The 18,663-nt window shown below is 49.1% G+C and overlaps 2 protein-coding genes across 2 annotated transcripts; one reads left to right on the forward strand and one right to left on the reverse strand.

Annotated features, from left to right (window-relative positions):
* Positions 1–1,599: 1,599 nt before the first annotated feature.
* On the reverse strand, positions 1,600–6,424 carry lta4h (leukotriene A4 hydrolase). Its single transcript, XM_015043369.1, has 19 exons — positions 6,141–6,424; positions 5,287–5,417; positions 5,094–5,214; positions 4,707–4,775; positions 4,527–4,631; positions 4,285–4,337; positions 4,141–4,213; positions 3,909–4,049; positions 3,800–3,823; positions 3,637–3,707; positions 3,458–3,569; positions 3,232–3,376; positions 3,046–3,149; positions 2,575–2,645; positions 2,446–2,500; positions 2,265–2,354; positions 2,107–2,189; positions 1,927–2,031; positions 1,600–1,840 (listed from the first exon to the last, which is right to left on the reverse strand). Exons 1-19 carry the CDS (start codon positions 6,285–6,287, stop codon positions 1,702–1,704), a joined length of 1,839 nt encoding a protein of 612 aa, XP_014898855.1. The 5' UTR covers positions 6,288–6,424; the 3' UTR covers positions 1,600–1,701.
* A 1,769-nt stretch (positions 6,425–8,193) lies between these two features.
* On the forward strand, positions 8,194–18,263 carry tbc1d30 (TBC1 domain family, member 30). The gene is made up of 16 exons (XM_015043381.1): positions 8,194–8,920; positions 9,726–9,890; positions 11,505–11,566; positions 12,693–12,758; positions 12,977–13,102; positions 13,494–13,679; positions 13,754–13,823; positions 14,740–14,838; positions 14,907–15,075; positions 15,149–15,254; positions 15,352–15,470; positions 15,561–15,700; positions 16,246–16,455; positions 16,527–16,607; positions 17,374–18,004; positions 18,185–18,263. Exons 1-16 carry the CDS (start codon positions 8,500–8,502, stop codon positions 18,261–18,263), a joined length of 2,730 nt encoding a protein of 909 aa, XP_014898867.1. The 5' UTR covers positions 8,194–8,499.
* The last annotated feature ends 400 nt before the right edge of the window (positions 18,264–18,663 follow it).

The raw sequence follows: 18,663 nt of genomic DNA on the forward strand, positions 1-18,663 counted from the left end.
TGTGGATGCTAACTCGGCTACAGGCTCAGACATCTTCCACTCTGAGCTGCTGATTGAAAATGAACCGGGCCCAGTCGGCGCCGTGGGGAACTCCTGACGCTCCAGAGGATCCCTGAGCTTTAGAGCAGCGTTTCCCGACCCTGGTCCTCAAGGCACACCGACCTGCATGGTTTAGAAATCCCCTGCTTTAATGCACCTCAGCTGACTGCAGGCCAACAAACACCTGCTAACTGAAGGAAACACCTGGAGGACCAGGGCTGGGAGACGCTGCTTGGGGCAATGGTTGGTTACCTTGCATGTCTGAAGGCGTCTCCAGGCTGTTTCCTTGGTGACCGTGTGTCACCTGAACTGCCCAGGTGTGTCCATTTAACCTCTGACCCCTGTGACCTCTGGAACCAGCTGCTTCACATTAATCATCCAAAATGTTTGAGTTTTATGTTCTTTGCATCCAGTTTGGATGTTTTTATGGAAAACGAATAACTGATGGTCTCTGGTTCATGTAAACTCTGTAGAAAGTTGGTGAAACGTTTCCTCACTTCCTCCTGATGAACAAACTCAGAATGTAATTTATCGTTGCTTCACGCCAACAGGAAGCTGATGGTGAAACTCGACCTGATGACCTTTACCTGTTCATCTTTGTTCTGCTCAGACATTAAAACCCAGAACGCCTCCATCACCACAGCATGACGCTGCCACCACCATGACTCACCGGGCTCTGAATTAATTTGGCTGAACACAAACTTCTGCTTATTGGCAAAAATACTGAAACCATCCACTCCTGTCCTTCACTTGGTTTATAACTTTACTTTTGTAAATAAAACGTGTTTATGGCAACAGGATCTTTAAAATGTTATACTGCTTATAACTTTATATCAGTTTTTAGGTTTTCTTCTAGGGGATGTTGATATTTGTAGAAAATGCTATAAAAATCCATTATTTCCTCTAACGTTGATGTATTTGTACCTAATGTCAAAGAGCTTGAAATCAAAAAAGTCTTCCTGACTGAAAAAAAAAAAGTTTCCAACCCTAAAAAACAACTTTCAAAAATATTCCTGGTTATTTTTCAGACGTTCTTTTGTGAATATTTAGTGAAATTATTGCAAAAACACAAAACATAACCAAGTGTTTTAGTCGAGTTTCTAATGGAAAAAGACTAAACTAATTTACAAATAAACAGGAGATTCCTTAACTTAAATCGTTAACATTGATCCAAACGTGAAATAATCTGCCAGTAGAACCAAACATTTTCCTATACAAGTTAAAATGGTAAATTACTGTTTTAAGTCAATATTGAGTTATTAACAGCTGAAAAGTTACCTCTAACTTAGTTTTGTTTTATTTTAAATTTATGCAAGATTTTTGCAATAAAAGATCAAAAATGCCTCCTAAGATTTTTTACAGCGGGAAAAACAACCTGCATTTGTTATTACATCTTTATTTAAAGTTAAGGGCCGCTGTGGAAGGTCCAGAGAACCACTCATGGTCCTGGAGCCGCATGTTGGAGACCAGGGTCTAAACCAAGAGGTGCACTCCACACCAAAGAGATGCAGAAAGTTGATTTTCTCCCTGCAGTTTAAAACAAATGACACGACTCGGCGCTGCGCTCAGAGATCTTTATAAAAACCTGATCTGGTCCAACAGAAGCTTCTGGTTCTGGATTTAATACTGCAGGTTCAGAACCGGGTCGGAACCGGGCGGGCCTCAGCGGTCTCCGGTGCTGCTGGCGTCCACCTTCAGGTCCTTGGCCACCAGGCCGGAGGTCACAGGGTGCATGGCGGCGCGGTGAGCCAGGAACACGCGCACGGCTTCCTCACGGTACTTCTCAAAGTTAAAAACCTCCCTGCAGGTCCAGAGGCACAAAGATGGAGGACAGGTGAGAAACACGGCAGCGTTTACCTGCAACTCACCTGGACCCATCGTCGGTACCTGAAGAGTGGCCGGGTGAACTTCATCCTGCCCTGCTCCGTCGCCATCTTCAGCGCCAGAGGAACCGCCTCCTCCCACTGACAGCGGACACACAGCCGCAGCCACCTGGACACACAGCAGCCAATCAGGATGCAGCGCTGCCAGGGAGGGGCGGAGCTTAGATCTGAGCCAATGAGTCACCTGAAGCGGATCTCTGAGTTGGTGGAGGCGTTGAGATCGTAGACGTCCTGCATCCTCTTCACATGAGACAGAGGGAGGGGCTCCTGAGGGACAGAGCAGGGGTCAAAGGTCAGAGGGAAACACAGAGGTCACAGGGGGACACAGAGGGCCGGCTTTACCTCCTGCAGCAGCAGAGAAAGGAACTCAATGAGCTGGTGGGACGACAGTGTCTTCACATCCGACTGGCTGAAGACATTCAGGTCTTTGGCCTGAGGGGACAGAGGACAGACGGAGCTCAGAGGACAGACGTCTCGGTCCAAAGCCTCTAGGGGACTTGTGTGGGTGAGGAGCAGTTCTTACCTTGATCCACCTCTGAGTAAGAGCGATGCAGGCGTCTGCCAGCGTGGTGTCATACCTGGATCAGAACCAAAACCAGCGGGTCAGGACGGGTCTCAGGGACCAGATGGAGGACAGGTAAGGTTCACCTACTGAGGTTTGACCGGAGGCATCCCAGGAGTGAACATCCAGCCGTTCCAGTCCACCTTGTTCAGGATGTCCACCTGAAGGACGACATGTTGGACACCTGAGAACCAGGAACCACCAGAACCAAGAAGCCAACAAAACCTGGTACACCCCAGAACTAGGGACCCTAGATTCATCCCCCCGAAATGTTCCTCACCACAAAGGCCCCCGAATATATTCATCAACCCAGAAGGTCCTCGAGTGGGTCAACCCACTCCTTGGCTTTTGGGGTGAAGGACCGACCTTGGGGTCCTTGGGAGCTGCTGGGTTGGTCAAACCAACGTCCTCTCAGGGCCCCCAAGTACGTCCTCGACTGCATTCATCACCCCAAAAGCCAAGAAGTGGGTTCGTCAAACCGAAAACGCCCAAGTAGGTCCATAATGCCAGAATGTTCTGAGTAGGTACGTCACCCAGAGGCCCTCCCAGGTGTTTCCTCACCTTGTCCTTAAAGTAGGTGAACAGGTAGTTCTTCCAGTCATCAGTGGTGACACTGCTGTAGGCGAATCGCTGGATGTAGGACTTCACAAAACCCATGAAGACCTCTGAGGGAGAGACAAGCCAACAGGTGTATCAGCAAAGGACCAGAACCAGGTCGGTGTGTGCGTGTGTGTGTCCAGGGGTCACCTGGCCCCCCCATCAGCTCCTCTAGGTGGTACAGCAGAGCGAAGCCTTTCTCGTAGGGCACCGAGGAAAAGGCGTCGTCAGGATTGACCTCCTGCAGGCTGGGCACCAGGTTGGTCAGAGGGTTGTTGGCTCCAAAGGTGTTCACCTGAGCGACAGGTGAGGCGAGCGGTGAGAGGAAACACCTGCATGGTTCTGAGGAGACGTACTGATGGGTTCTGGTTCTCACCGAGTCCTGCAGGTCCTTCCAGCCCCCGATGGCTTTAAACTGCCTGAACTGCTCCCCCTCCATACGCCTGCCGATCATCCTCTCCAGGTAGACGGTGTGACCCTCGTTCAGCCTGGGAGCAGAACACACCTGAGCATCACACCCAAACCCACTGGACCCCTACTCGATTGGTTGGTTACCAGAAGTGTTCCCAGGTTCTGTTGGTCACCAGGTTCCCGGTCCAGCTGTGGGAGATCTCATGAGCGATCACCTGAGGAACACAGACACCATCCCACCTGGATTAACCTGTCCATTAAAGCCCCGCCCACACGGAGACCCAGGTGTGACCCGGATGTTACTCACTCCAGACAGGGATTTGTCTCCAGCCTGAGGAGAGACAGACAGGAAACAGCTGGTCAACAGGACGGTCACATGACGCGGCGCCAGGTGTGGCAGGCGCATTCAGGTTTACCAGCAGAGTGGGCGTGGCGAAGGTGAGGCAGGGGTTCTCCATGCCGCCGTAGGGGAAGGAGGGCGGCAGAACCAGGACGTCGTACTGACCCCAGACGTACGGCCCGGCCAGGTCCTCGGCCGTCTTCAGCATGGTCTCCGTCTGATAGACAGGTGAAACCAGAACAGGTGAGGGAGAGCAGCGGAACGGGGCCGGCCTCTCTGATCGGATCACGGTTACCATGGCGACTCACCTCAGAGAACTCGGACGCCGCCTTGTCCACAAACTCCATCTCAGACCAGACTCTGGACCTGGGACCAATCTCCCTGTAGACCAATCAGAGAGCAGAGGTCCTGTCACCTGGTACAGGTGGAGCCATGACATCATCAAACACTACCTGCTCTCCAGAGCTCCCACCACAATGGCTATCAGGTAGGACGGCATAGCCACCTGAGGTCAGAGGTCACAGAGGGGAACAGTGAGGTCACAGAGCTCGTAGGGCTGAATACTAATGCATGCCACACTTTTCAGAGTTTTTTATGAAAAGACATCAGGGGTGTGAATACTTTAGCCAGACTGTGAAGACCTGAACTCAGGTGAGACGGTGATGATGTCATAAAGGAAAGAGGCGTGGCCTACCGGCTGTCGGAACCTGTAGACGATCCGACCGCAGTCCTGAGGATCCACTTCCTGTCCGTCTCTCACCGCGCTCATCACCGCCACCAGCTGCTTCGGGACAGACACCTGGAGACAGGTGTGTGTGTTAGCTGTGCAGGTGTGTGTGTGTGTGTTAGCTTTGCAGGTGTGTGTGTGTGTTACCTGTGCGTAGTAGGTGTGTTTAATGGATGGCGTGTCCTGACAGGGAACCATGCTCCTGCAGTGATGAGCCTGTCAGACAAAGTGCAGCGCAAAGATTCAGATCCTGATCAATTTGCTCTGCAGATGTTCTGGTTCTGTTGGACCTTCCAGACCGGTTTTGTGTGTTTTTCAGAGGTAAGACGAGGAGCTTCGTTAGAAACGGAACCAGTTTGGAACCAGAACCAGGAGGAAATGGAGCAACCGGGCCATTGCTCAACACTGAAGAAACATCAGTTTAACCAAATCTGTGTCTCAACAGCTAGAAACCACCAAGAGGAACCAGAACTTCTGCTCTTTGGACCCGACCACATCTTCCTATGCCTTAGGTATGTCTGACAGGTATGTCACCTGGCACTGGCTGAACAGGTAGGGCTGCTTCTTCCCCGCTGTCTGCTCAGGTGTGAGCCACTGCAGCGCAAACGCAGATGGAGACGTCTCATAGGTCACCTCCACGATCACCTGCTGGCCCCTGATTGGTCCAGACACACAGACAGGTCATACATGACACAGACAGGAGGTGGGGAGCTGGACGTGAGCTCACCTGGAGAGGTCAAAGGGCAGCGTGATGACCAGTGGGGTCCCCTTGAAGCTGTGTTTGGGGCCCAGCTCAAAGTGGGCCGTCTGCTGGTTGACCGACACGGATGAGACGTTCAGGTCCCTGCTGTCCAAAGTCTGCAGCAGAAGAACTGATTTCATTAAGGGGTTAACAAGATAAAGCCACACCTGCTGATAAAAGTCACCTGGCTGCAAACCAGTTGGACCAGAACAAAGTTCGCACATCACTGCAGCTCCAGGTCATCAATATAAAACATTAATCAGATGAAATCTGATGCTTCATTCTGCTGCTTCTGACTCTTTCACACTCAGATTGCACTTCAGTGAAATATTAAGAGCTCAGGTGAAAACGCCTGTCCTCATGACGTCACACTTCAGGACTCCACACAGTGGCAACTGGAAGTGTGGATGAGTCACAAATAAAACATTTAAACACTTTCTGCGGTGTGTTTATGTTGCCACAGAGGAATTATTCTCTTTCACTCCGGAACCAAATATCAAAGTTCACCGTCTTCTAACAAAACTCTGCTCAGATTTAACTCCTTAAAATGATTAAATATGTGATGCAAGTGTGGCCTTCATGAGCCGAATTAAAGAGAAACCTCAGCTGGAAAAGGAAACTTCACCATCTCAGCTGGACCTGCGGCTATTCCGCTGCAGAACCAGAACCAAGCAGAACTCTGAGCAGATCTTCCTGAGCTCCGTGTTTCTGAACCAGACCCCAGACCAGACTCTATGCAAATTATCTCTGTTTTTATTCGCCTCACTGACAAGCTGCCTGATGTGAGCTCAGAGGCTGAGACCGGGTCAGTACCGGAGCACCGGATCCGGGCAGCATACCAGAACGGAGAAGCGGTCCTCCAGAGCCTCCACGGTGAGCTGGACCTTCCCTCTGATCACGTGTCTGTCGAAGTCCACGTGCAGCTGCAGGTTCAGGTGTTTGGTGAGGCAGGTGGAGAAGGAGGAGAAGGAGCAAGGGTCCGACATCTTGATCCGTCCGCAGAGACCGAGCACTGAGAGGAGGCACGCCGAAACAGCCGCTCAGACACCGGGGAGAGGGCGGGACTTCCGGACCGCCTTTCATAATAAAAGTCCCGGCGCAATTCCGGCTTTTATTTTGAAACCTTTATAAAAAAATTAAACAGCGACTGAATGTTAATTTATGATTTGTTTAAAAACATTAAAATGTTCCTATATTTTACAAGTTTGAAATAATTAAAATAATAAATTAAGAAACTAAATCAGTAGTCATGTAAAAATAAGTTTAGATATAATTCTTAGAGAGAAAGAACTTTAAATAAATAAGTAAATCTGAATAAAATATAAGTTAAGGTTTAATGAGTAAATCCATGTCCATCCAGCAGGGGGCACTGTTGGTGCAGCTTGGTTTTACTACAGGAAGTAGTCATCAGAACAGAATGTAAACAACAGCTGGGTTGTGCAAAATAAAAGCCTTGACATATTATTATTACAATAAATAGAATACAAAATGAAAAATAAAATTAAACTATACTGAATGAGACATTGAAATACTAGGGAAATTGATAAATGTAAAATAATAATTCTGGTTCCTCTTTAATTAATACGTCTTGATTTACTTATGAAACTAAATGCTTCCTCTGAAAGTTCCTCTTTTAAATCAATGAAGTTGAACAAAATCGACACAATATAAAATTGACTAAGATTAAAGAAAATATACCGCAAAATCTGTAAAGAGTTTCATTTAACGGGCTTGTAAAAATAAACCCAATGAAGCTTTAAACGCAGTCAGTCTCATGCTGAGCTGAAAAATGGAGCGGATCTGTAAAATCAGGACTCGGCTACTAATCAGTTTTAGATCATTAAAGTTTGAAGTCCTTCAGTCTTTCAGGAACTCTTTATCTGACCTGCAGCCTCATCATCAGGTCCAGAACCAGAATCTGGTCCGGATCCGGATGGAAATCCTCCATGAAAATCACGTCATCCTCCGCATCCATCCAGCAGGGGCGCTATGCCCCTGTTAGATTAAAACCAGCGTCATGATTTTAACTAAACAAAGATTAAAAAGGAAAATTTGATGAAAAGAAAGTGAACCCGGTCCCGGAGGGTGTACTTTTTACTTTCAATCAGAGCTAAGATGATCAGCAGGAGAGTTTATTTATCCATTTAATCAATTTTATTATATCTTATTATTTTATTTATTGCTGATCATTTATATTATTTATCTTTTTATTCTTTCATGACTTTTATAAAATGTAAAATTCACAATAAAAATGTAAAAAGTAACATTTCAGGCTTTCAGGGTTTTGAGCAATACTAAATAAAGACAATAAAACTAACATATAAATATTTCCATCGTCTTCTGTCTCACATTAAATCAGACTCATGTCATAAATAACTCTTTAAGTTATTTATGATTCTAGAAATTATTACTATTTGTTGGAAGTGACTCGACGCTCTGCTGCTCGGACTTTTTAAACTTGGAAATGAATTAAATGAGCTTACTGTTTGATGATCAGTTGGAATGTATTATTATTGAATTGACATAATTTACTGTAAAAAGTCTGGAGACATTTGTTGTGAGAAATAAAACTTAAATTGAATAAAATGCTACATTTTTAACTCATTTGCACTTTGCTGTTTTCATAACTGTATTTATGTTATAAATTTGGTTTTACTGTAGAGTACTTTATTCTTTATTCTGTTTTACTTTTTTGTTTCTTTATGTGAATCTAGATTCTATGATCTGCTGTTACATCTGAATCACCGATGAACAATAAAATATTTTATTCTAATATTAAATTATTAAACATTTACTTTGTTAATAAAACTACGTGTTAAAGTCTGAAAAGGTTCATAAAGTTTAAGCAAAGTGAAAAACATCTTGATACTTCCTGCTCAGCTGGTTGCTCACCACAGGAAGCTGATTGGTCGATCATTTTCGGCTCGTCTCTGATTGGCTGGCAGAAACACCTGTTGCACCTGCCTGTGGAGCAGCAGAAAGTTTGTCCGCCGCTCAGGAGTCGCTTTGGACCGGTCCATTGTTCCGTCAAAGAGGGGGGATCCGGGAAGTCCGGCCCGGAACCCGGAGGCAGGCAGCGGGAGCGGCGGGACCGGCCCACCTGCCGCGGGGAGCCGTGGAGTCTTCCACGGACTCAGACAAACTTCCACTCCGCTGATAAACCCGCTCCGGGTCGGAACCGGTCCAGCGGCCGGAAACATGGCGGCGGGGCTCGAACCGAGCCGGGAGGAACTTCTGGAAGTGAACATATGTGATCGCAGCGTGGGCTCCGAGGAGGAGAGCGGCGTGTTCAGCCACTCCACGGAGGATTTCTGCGGCTTCCAGCAGTGGACCCACAATGACACATCATCATCCTCATCCTCACCTTCATCACGTCCGGCGGAGCTGCGGGACCCGGAGCCCGCGGCCCCGCGCAGCTCCATCGTGGACTGCCTGCTGGTGGAGCTCTACGACGCGTTCAGCGGCGGCGGCGGGCGGCGCACCGCGGACAGCTGGGACAGCTCCACCGGCTCCGGCTCCGACACCCTGCCGGCCCGCAGCAACTCCGGCTGCGGCTTCCTGCAGGAGCTGCAGGAGCGGCACACCCGGCGGCTGCAGATGACTTACCTGGCCCAGAAAGGTGAGCGGGGCGAGGCGGGGGCTGGCGGGCCCTGCGCGGTCCGGAAGGGTCTGCTATCTGGGTTCGACCAGAACCCGGTACTGAAACTGAAACTGCAGAAAGCAATGAAGTGGGTTAGGGTATGTTGGATTTTCACAAATCAAGAGTTCACTGAAGGAACGCTGCTGTTGGTAAAATTAAGTTTACAAAGGAAGTGAATGACTTTATTTGCATGTATTAATGAATTTTGATGTTCACTAAAAAGGTGAAATGGTTAAATTAAAAACCATCAGAATAATCAATAATTTTAATAAAGTTTGGTTATTTCCTGGTTAGTGGAGCTGATTGGGTCGTCACCTTGGAGTCTCGCCTGGCATGCAGAGACAGGCAGTGTTTGCCCTGCACACACACACACACACACACACACACACACACACACACACACACCCCATCTGCCTGCTAACAATGCAGAGTCAGGAAGAGGAAACGGTCCGATAACGGTTCTGGTGTTTTCCTGCTGCTCTGCTTTCAGCAGTTAAACTTCAAAGTTAGGAGGAAAAAGTTTCCTTCTTTACAGAAACTACAAATTTTATGACGTAGTTTAATGAACTTCATGTTTTCTGCTGGATGTGCCAACGAATAAACCAAGAGGTTTTATTCAATGAAGTATAATAAACCAACATGTTCAGAGCCACTGACCTCTGGGTCTGTTTGAGCAAAACGGGAGGAAAAGTCAAGGTGTTGAATCTGGTTGTGGTTCTGAATGGGATTCTGATTCTGGTTCTGGTTCTGGTTCTGACCCGCTGTGCTGCTCTTCTCCTGTCAGACCTGCAGGAGCTGCGCTCCATCATCCAGGAGGTGAAGCACCGCTCCGGCCTGCAGTCCACCAAGCTGTTGCGGCAGCTGAAGAGGCGGGACCGGCTGGTCCACAAGCGCCAGAAGAACTATGACGTCATCACGGCGTGCCTCCAGGCCGTGTCCCAGAAGAGACGTAAGATCAGAACCGTTTCTGTTTGGGTCCATGAAGTTCTGCTAATTATTCCAACCACTTCAAAGACCTGCACATTTCTGCAGACATGAAAGCTCATTTTGTAGATGATGGTTTTGATTCGGACCGCAGGTCCAGAACCGGTACCGGCTCATGAACCAACATTTTCTCAGAAATTTGAAACCAGAACTAAAACTAAGAGCGGAGTTCATAATGTGACGTCTGCAGGATTAAAATAATCCGTAATAATCCCACTGTTTCCTTTCTGATGAACATGATATCCAGTTTTACTGTCGAACTTTATGGACCGGACCGGACCGGTCCTCCGTTAGCTCCTCCGTCCTCCGTCCCGGCGCCGCCTCCTGGTGACGTCAGAGAGGAGGAGGAGGAGGAGGAGGAAGAGTGCAGCATCAGCAGCATCCACCACTTCCTCCTCATCTCATCAGATGCTCTCCGGAACCGGTGCCGGTACCGGCAGGTTGTTTGGGCCTGGTTCCTATTAGTCCGGAAGCAGCGCTTCAGAACCTGAACCTGCTTGAACAGTTCGGCTCGGCTCGGCTTCTGATGGGCTCCGGTTCGTAAGCGCATCGGCAGGCGATGAGCGCAGAGTCCGGTCGGAGCGGCCTGTTTCCGGGATGAGGCAGGAGCGGCTCCCCGCCGGCAGGAGGCCCCGGGCGGCCGGCCGGCAGCGGCCGCAGGGCCCGGCGGGGGTCGGCGGCATCATCAGCAGCGTCCTGCGGAAACGCAACGGGATCTCCCGCAGCGCCCCGCGGCTGCTCTGCACCTTGGAACCAGGTGTGGACCTGCGGTTCCGACCGCCGCTCCGCATGTTCGTCCTGCTTAATGTAAAATTTTTCTGAGTTCATTCTGGGGACATTTTGCTCTGTTCTTTATTTTTATGTTGAATCTCCGACACCAAAATAGAATTTAGATTGAAATCAGAACATTTAAATGTCATAATTTTGAAGAAATTAAACATTTTTCTGAAAATTTGCCACCGAATCTGAACCGCCTCCTTAAAGATTCAGTTTTTCTTTCACTCTGCTGGTTTTTATTTTGTATTTTTCTGTAAAGCGCTTCCGGTGTAGTCCCGCTGCTGTAATCTCCGTGGGCGCTTTCCCGGGTGGGAATATAATCCGGTACCGGGAAGTGGGCGGGTCCTCCCCGGTAATCCCCCCCGAAGCCTCGCAACGAAGCGGAATGGCGCAGGGGAGCCGAACCGAACCGGACCAAGCAGGTCAAACGGGATTTTCTAACATAATAATAAGGGTTAAAAAGGTTCCGGCTGAAGGAAACGGGTTCGGTTTGGTCCGGTCCGGTTTGAACGTTTTCCCTATTCGCTTCGGGTCCAATTCAATTCCTGTCGATGTTTAGCGGTTCGGGTCGGATTCAGCACCACCGGAAGTGGACAGCAACAATGAACCCGAACCTTTTGGATCAGATGATCCTGATTCATGAAAAGATGAAAAAGCTGGCAGCTGGAGATGTGACTTTAATTCTGACTCGGTTCTGTTGATCCTGATGTTCTGGTCGAACTTTTCTCTGTAAATGTTGATTTTTTTAAGCCGGTTCTGATCCGGTAGAAGCTGCGGTGCTCAGGCTCCTGTTTGTTTCCAGGTGTTGACACCAGGCTGAAGTTCACCATCGAGCCGTCGCTGGGAAACAACGGCTTCCAGCAGGTGAGTGCCACGCAGGGCCGGCCCCAGGCATATGAGAGCCGGGCCCCTCAGGGGGCCCCAAGAGCACCAACAGACACCAAGTAATACAAACTAAATCTCTTACACATGGAAAAACTATTTATTTATACAAAACTTTATATCTTCCTGTTTCTGCTGCTTCTGTTGGGGAAATTTAACCTCAAACTTGTCGACTTGTTTAATGTAAATTAATGTTTATCAGCTTTTAAATGGTTAAATAATGATGTACATAAATACACTGCAAAAACATTTCACACAAGGATTTTTGGTTCAGTTTCTAGAGTAAATATTTTACATTAGACAAATGTAACTTGACATAAGACTAAATTTAAAGATATAGGAGCTTAGCTGAAGTTAATAATTCCTTCATATTGATGAGAAACTATTTGTTCCCCAGGTGGATTATTTCATTTATAAAATGGGGGGGAAATCTGCCAGTGGAGCAGTAACAGTTTCTCATCAGTATGAAGAACTTGTTGACTTAATTTCAGCTCCTATTTCTGCTGGAAGGTAGTTGAGGTATTTACAGACCAAACGACTTGGTAGGATTTAGAGCAGGGCTGTCAAACTCCTGCAGGGCCGCTGTACCGTAGCTGTTAGATGAGCCTCTGCTGAACCACCTGGACAGAATAGCAAAGCTCTGGAGACCTGATCTACACCAGGTGATGGAGCCGTTTCATTCCAGGGTTTTTCCCTGTGGCTCATCTAAAACCTGCAGGACAGGAGAGGACTGGAGTTTGACTCCTGTGATTTGGAGTTTTTGCTGTGCAGCATTTTAAAATGTTTTTTTTTTAGTTTATTCTACAAGGTTAAAATCAGCAGCCATAATAATACTGATCTGATGTAAGATAATTAGAAATTATGCTAATGCTAGCAGCTCCACTTAGCAGAATGAGGCGTCTCTGTTGAACTCACCGTGAAACATGGTGGTGGCAGGATCATGCTGTGGGGTTACTTTCTTCAGGTCTGCTGAAGCTGAGGATAAAGAAGAGAAGTTTCCACCGTTGGCTCTGGGGTGTACTTACTTCTGATTGGCTTTTCCACATAGGAACCAGAAGTTTACATACAGTGAATAAAGGACATTAAGTGTGATGTCTCTGTTCCTCAGTGGTACGACGCGCTGAAAGCTGTGGCTCGGCTTCCCACCGGGATACCGAGGGAGTGGAGGAAGAAGGTACGCATCATCATCATCATCATCATCATCATCAGTTATTGTTATTGTTGTGACGTCAGTCAGAGCTCAGGATGATGGAGAACCTTCAGCTCTTGTTAGTCAGAGCTAAAATCACACTGGTAGCTTCAAATAAATGAGCAGTTTAGGGTTCAGAGTTTGGACCTCCAGAACCCAGAGAGGTTCTGGAGGTTCTGGCTCACTGTGGCGTGTCGTTGCAGGTTTGGCTGACGCTAGCGGACCGCTACCTCCACAGCATCTCCATCGACTGGGACAAAACGCTTCGCTTCACCTTCAACGAGCGCAGCAACCCAGACGACGACTCCCTGGGCATCCAGATCGTCAAGGTAACCAGACTTTATCTGTGATCTGATTGGCCGAGGAGGAGTGTCAGTCAGCGTCTGATAGGTCAATTCCAGGTGAAATGATTGTGGGTCTCATTGAGCTTCATGGACCAGGAGAACTTTCTACAGCTCTACGTTTTCATGCTAAATCAATATTTGAATGTGATCTCCATTTTCCTTCTGACCTTCCTGGACTCGTTTGTGTCACTTCCTGTCGGAAAGAAACAGGAAATTCTTGATTGGAATAAATTCTTGGTTTTAACCGTCCTGGTTCCCTTTCCATGCAGGTAAAATCACATAAACAGAACAGCCAGCAGCTGGGATGGTGTTGTCATGGAAATGGGTCAGAGGGTCAAAGTCTGCTCCTGTGTTTACTCTTCCCTCTCCGCTGCAGGATCTGCATCGCACCGGCTGCAGTTCTTACTGCGGCCAGGAGGGGGAGCAGGACCGGGTGGTTCTGAAGCGGGTTCTGCTGGCCTACGCCCGCTGGAACAAGTCGGTGGGTTACTGCCAGGGCTTCAACGTTTTGGCCGCTCTCATCCTGGAGGTGACTGAAGGAAACGAGAGCGACGCGCTGAAGGTGAGTCCAGCTGACGGGTCAGCCACCCGGAAGGTTCTCCAGAACCTCACCTGGTTCTGCTGTTTGGGTTTCAGGTGATGATCTACCTGATCGACAAGGTTCTGCCTGAGAGCTACTTTGCCAACAACCTGCGAGCGCTATCAGGTAAACCCAGCCTCATGTCTGAAGCCGTCATGTTTCAACATGGCTGCCGTTTTTAAACCTACTGAACAATTATTGCCATAAAATGTTCCCCATATCATAACTTGGAAGAACTTTGTCACATCATATTCATACAACTTTATGATAATATGAAGCAAAATCAGAAACTTTCTGTGCGAGTCTCACACCAGTCAACTGGGAGGAATGGAGGCGTCTTAATGGTTAGCATTAGCTTCTGCTATTTATTTGTTTAGTGCTAGTTTCTTTTGTTTTGTGTTTAGCAGTTCAGTGTTGGCTTATGCCAAATTTAACATGTTTAGAGGTTTGGCAATAGCTTCCACAAATTATTTTTAAGTTGTTTTGCATTAGCGGTTTAGTTAGCTTCTGCTAATTTTTTATGTGATTAGTTTAGCAATGATAGCATTGTTTACGTTGTTACATTGTTTACGTTAGTGCTCTCTTATTTATGTGTGTGTTTGTGTATTAGTGTTAGCTTTGGCTTTTTTAAAATGTCTTTTGGGTTAGTTGGACGTTGGCGTCTATTGTTTTTAGTGTGTTTAGTGGTTTCGAGTTAGCTTCCAGTAGCGTTAGCGGAGCTAAGATTTGTATTCAGCGCCTGAGTAGTTGGTGACTCTAACTGTCTGGTTAGCTGTGGCTAATGGCTACTTCCAGTTTTAGTTCACACATATCTTGCATACGTTACAACCATGGCGGCCATTTTGATTAAATGTCTTGTTCTAAGCAAAATGAGCTCCTGTATCTTGAAGTTAGTTTTGTCCTATTTCAAGTATCGTGAAACTAGACGACGTACTTGGTGAGCCACAGAGGTAGGAGGCGTGTTGCAGGCAGCTGGCCGGCAGCGCGCAGCAGCGGGTGGGGGAAGGTCAGTAGTGCTGAGGACGTGTCCTCCTGTCTCCAGTGGACATGGCGGTGTTCCGGGACCTGCTGCGGCTCAAGCTGCCCCGACTGTCTCAGCACCTTCATCACCTGCAGAAAGCGGCCAATAGGGAGGCTGGAGGTAAGCCATCATCATCATCATGTGGGTCGTCATGGTGAATCAGGATGAAGGAGCCTCCTGTCTTGCAGGCAGCTACGAGCCGCCGCTCACCAACGTCTTCACCATGCAGTGGTTCCTCACTATGTTCGCCACCTGCCTGCCGGCGCCAACCGTCCTCAAGATCTGGGACTCGGTGTTCTTCGAGGGGTCCGAGGTTCTGTTCCGGGCGGCGCTGGCCATCTGGGAGCGGCTGGGGGAGTGAGTGGAGCAGCGGGGTCAGAGGTCGGGGTCAGGAGAGCCCAGCTGAAGCCTGTGTGTGTCTCGTCTCCAGGAGGATTGAGGACTGCCAGACGGCGGACGAGTTCTACAGCACCATGGGCGGCCTGACCCAGGAGATGCTGGAGCAGAACTTGCTGCACCCGGCGCAGCTCATGCAGGTAGTGGGAGCATCAGGAGGGGCGTGGCCTGCAGCCGGGGGGCGTGGCATGCAGCCGGGGGGCGTGGCCTGCAGCTCAGGCTCTGTTTGCTCTGCAGGACGTTTACTCCATGGCGCCGTTCCCGTTCCCCCAGCTGGCCGAACTCAGAGAGAAATACACCTACAACATCACGCCGTTTCCCACTGCTGCCAAGGTCAACACCAAGGTCAATGCAAGGTACCGTCTCCATGGAGACCATGTCCGCCAGCCGTTCCTTCCTGGTGTTCTTTCAGACTTCCTCCATCCTGACCCGGTTCTGTCCTCCAGCAGCGGTCCGTCCGGTTGGGACAGTGAGGAAGACGCCGATGTGGATGATGATGACTCTGTGGCGGCGGCCCTGGGCTGCTTGGGGCCCCTGGGCGGCCTGCTGGCCCCGGAGCTGCAGAGATACCAGAAACACCTCAAAGGTTGGCATGGCAACAACAGACCGGTTCTGACCCAGTTACTCCTGACAGAAACAATCGGACCAAAAAACTTTTCAGTCCCTGACAGCTTTACTCTGTTTTTACACTGGAAAAAACATCATCTTATTATTGGTGTGTTATTGATTTATTGGTTTAGTTTCTACTGTAAATCTCAGTAAACTTGAATTAAAAGCTGGTTTAAGTTAATAATCTGTTGATCAAACCATTTTAGTTTGGAAGATCTTTTCACTTATAATATTTTTCTCATGTTATAAATGAAATAATCTGCCAATAGAATTAATAATTTTTTTCATCAATATTGTATTATTGATTTGAACAAGCTGATATCGTGAAAGTTTGTAAATTAGTTTTAATTAAGTGTGCTGAGAGATTTGCACTAAAAACTTCACCACAAAATACTTTTTACAGTGTATGTGACAAATCAGCAGGCTGAATCTATATTAACGTTTTCTATGAAAAGAATCTGAAAAGTGTGGTGTGCATTTACAGTTGATACCTGAGGCCGTCTGTCTGTCCTGTTCCTCCAGACCAGCGAGTCGAGCAGGGCAGCATCGCCGAGCTGAGCCCGGGCGCCGTGGGCGGGACCGCCGCAGGAAGTGGTCGTGCGGAGCATCAGGCGGCCGTCAACAGCATGATGCTGGAACGGATGAGCACCGACATCACGGCGCTGAAGAAGCAATATGGCCGCATCAAGCGGCGGCAGCAGCAGCAGGCCATGCGGCTCTGCATCCGCACAGGTGAGACGGCACCGCCGACCCGGACGCCCCGACAGGAAGTCCAGAATTTAACCGCGCTGTGTGACTTGTAGGACCCGGCCTGGCCACAAGTCCTGGGGTTCTGCAGGACTGTCCCAACAAACCCGGCAGTGGTTCTGACCCGGATGCTCACGGTACTCGGGTCCAAACGGCAGAACGGCTGAGGCTGGTGGCGGGCCGAAACTTTAGGAAACAGGAAGTGTTGGAGTGGCTTCCTGTTTCTGTTCAGGAACTGAATCGTCATCCAAACGTTGATTTATTCCAGCAGAACAATAATAATCTAAAAATGATTTCATAAAGAAGCTGGTCCATACATATGCATGGAAAGTTGAGTGGAAGGAAGAAACGTGATAGAAAATAAACCTATACAAACATTGAATTGTGAAGCTTCCAGTCTTGTTAGCCACTGCTATCGGTACCAGTACCTGCTTTAATCGCCATGGTAACCTGGGCTGATCTGCATTGACGCAGTAATTAATGCAGCAGGAGCCCAGACCAGAACTGAACGGATTGATTATTGATCTGATATTTTGTTCTGATTCTCTGAACTCCCCCAAACCCCCAAATAAACAGAATTTAACTTAGTCGCTGAAATGAATCAACTTTTCGATGAAGTTCTGGTTGGTGGAAACAGACGTCGCTACTGGATGTCAAAGTTCATCCTGGTCCTGAGTAAAAATGGCCGACTTGGCGAGCATCAGAACCTCCTGGTTCTGATGGACATTCAGTAGAGGCAGAAGTTTCTGACCCGGTTCTTCCTGCTTTAACTAACCAGCTGCTCACATCCTTTCTCCAGCTGGTTCTGGGATCTGATTGGTCCTCCTGTGGCGCCCTCTGCTGGCTGCAGTTTCTCCCTGCAGCCTGTTTTCACTCACTGCCATCTTTTCTTCTTCTTCTCAGATAAATGTCCCGCCACGCGGGTTCTGGCCTCACAGCTCAACCCGTCTAGCGCCGTCATCAACCACCTGTTGCTGGGCCGGAAGCCCCGCGGCCCGTCCAGAACCTTCCGGCCCGGGTCGGCCAGCGCGCCGGTACCCGGCTCGCCCTGCAGGCGGCGCCGCGGCTCCAGCAGCACCGGATCCCCGGGCAGCCGCAGAGGCTCTCCGTGGCGGAACCACGCCCGGCAGCACCGCAGGAACCCGGCCCGGGTCCGGGCCCGGATCGGGGTCCGAGACTCCGAGGAGAGGGAGGATGATGATGAAGAGGAAGGGGAGTCAGAATGTGAAGAGGAGGTGAAGGTGGAGGAGGTGAAGGTCCAGTTGGACTCCCTGGACCTGGAGAACCAAGCGACCGAGAACTCCCTCACTGACCCAGAACCAGAATCAGACCCTGATGAAGAGGCGAGGAGAGCTGCAGCTCCTCTTCCTCCTCCAGACTCAGACCGGCCCGGAGAGCCGGACTCGGGCGGTTCTGATGGACCTGCTGCAGAACCTTCAACATCATCTTCCTCCCCTTGTCCTCATCTTCCTCCCTCCTCTTCCTCCCCCGGTCCTCATCTTCCTCCCTCCTCTTCCTCCCCCGGTCCTCCTCTGCCTCCCTCCTCTTCCTCCTCTGGGCCTCTTCCTCCCTCCTCTTCCTCCCCCGGTCCTCCTCTTCCTCCCTCCTCTTCCTCGGCTCCCCGCCAGCCTCTTTTCTCTCCGTTTCCGTCCATCAAGCAGCCCAGAAAGTCTCTGGCGGCTCGGAACCTGGGCCTTTATGGGCCGACGTCCAGAACCCCCACAGTCCACTTCCCTCAGCTGAGCCGCAGCCTGAACCGGAGCAGCGCCGCTGGGGCCACCGGCCGGCGGTGAAGAGCTCAGTGGGTCGGAACCGGGTCAGAACCGGGCTCCAGTATTCCCTGGTTTGCACTACAGCCATAAAGCGTTTCTATGCCAAGTATTTATCTGCACAGGATGGACGGAGACCTGAAAGCATCCTGACCCGACGTCCTCCAGAACCTCCTGCTTGTTTTCTATCATTCTGTTCTGGTTCTGTAGAAACCCAGAATGTACCGTCTCCATCTGTCGTAATGAAAAAATGAAAGGAAACATTCAGCTGTGGCTCGTTTCTTCTGTTCTCAAAGATCTGAACCAGTTCTCTGACCTCAGATCAAACAACTGAACCACTTTTTCCTTCCACTAAGCTTTCCATTAATATGGTTGGATCTAGCCCTCTGAACTTCTGCTGCTTTAGCGTCCTGCTCTTCATCTT

Source organism: Poecilia latipinna, unplaced genomic scaffold (assembly GCF_001443285.1).
Source record: "Poecilia latipinna isolate Pla-1442-1.1 unplaced genomic scaffold, P_latipinna-1.0 Scaffold628, whole genome shotgun sequence".
In the NCBI taxonomy this organism is placed as follows: domain Eukaryota; kingdom Metazoa; phylum Chordata; class Actinopteri; order Cyprinodontiformes; family Poeciliidae; genus Poecilia; species Poecilia latipinna.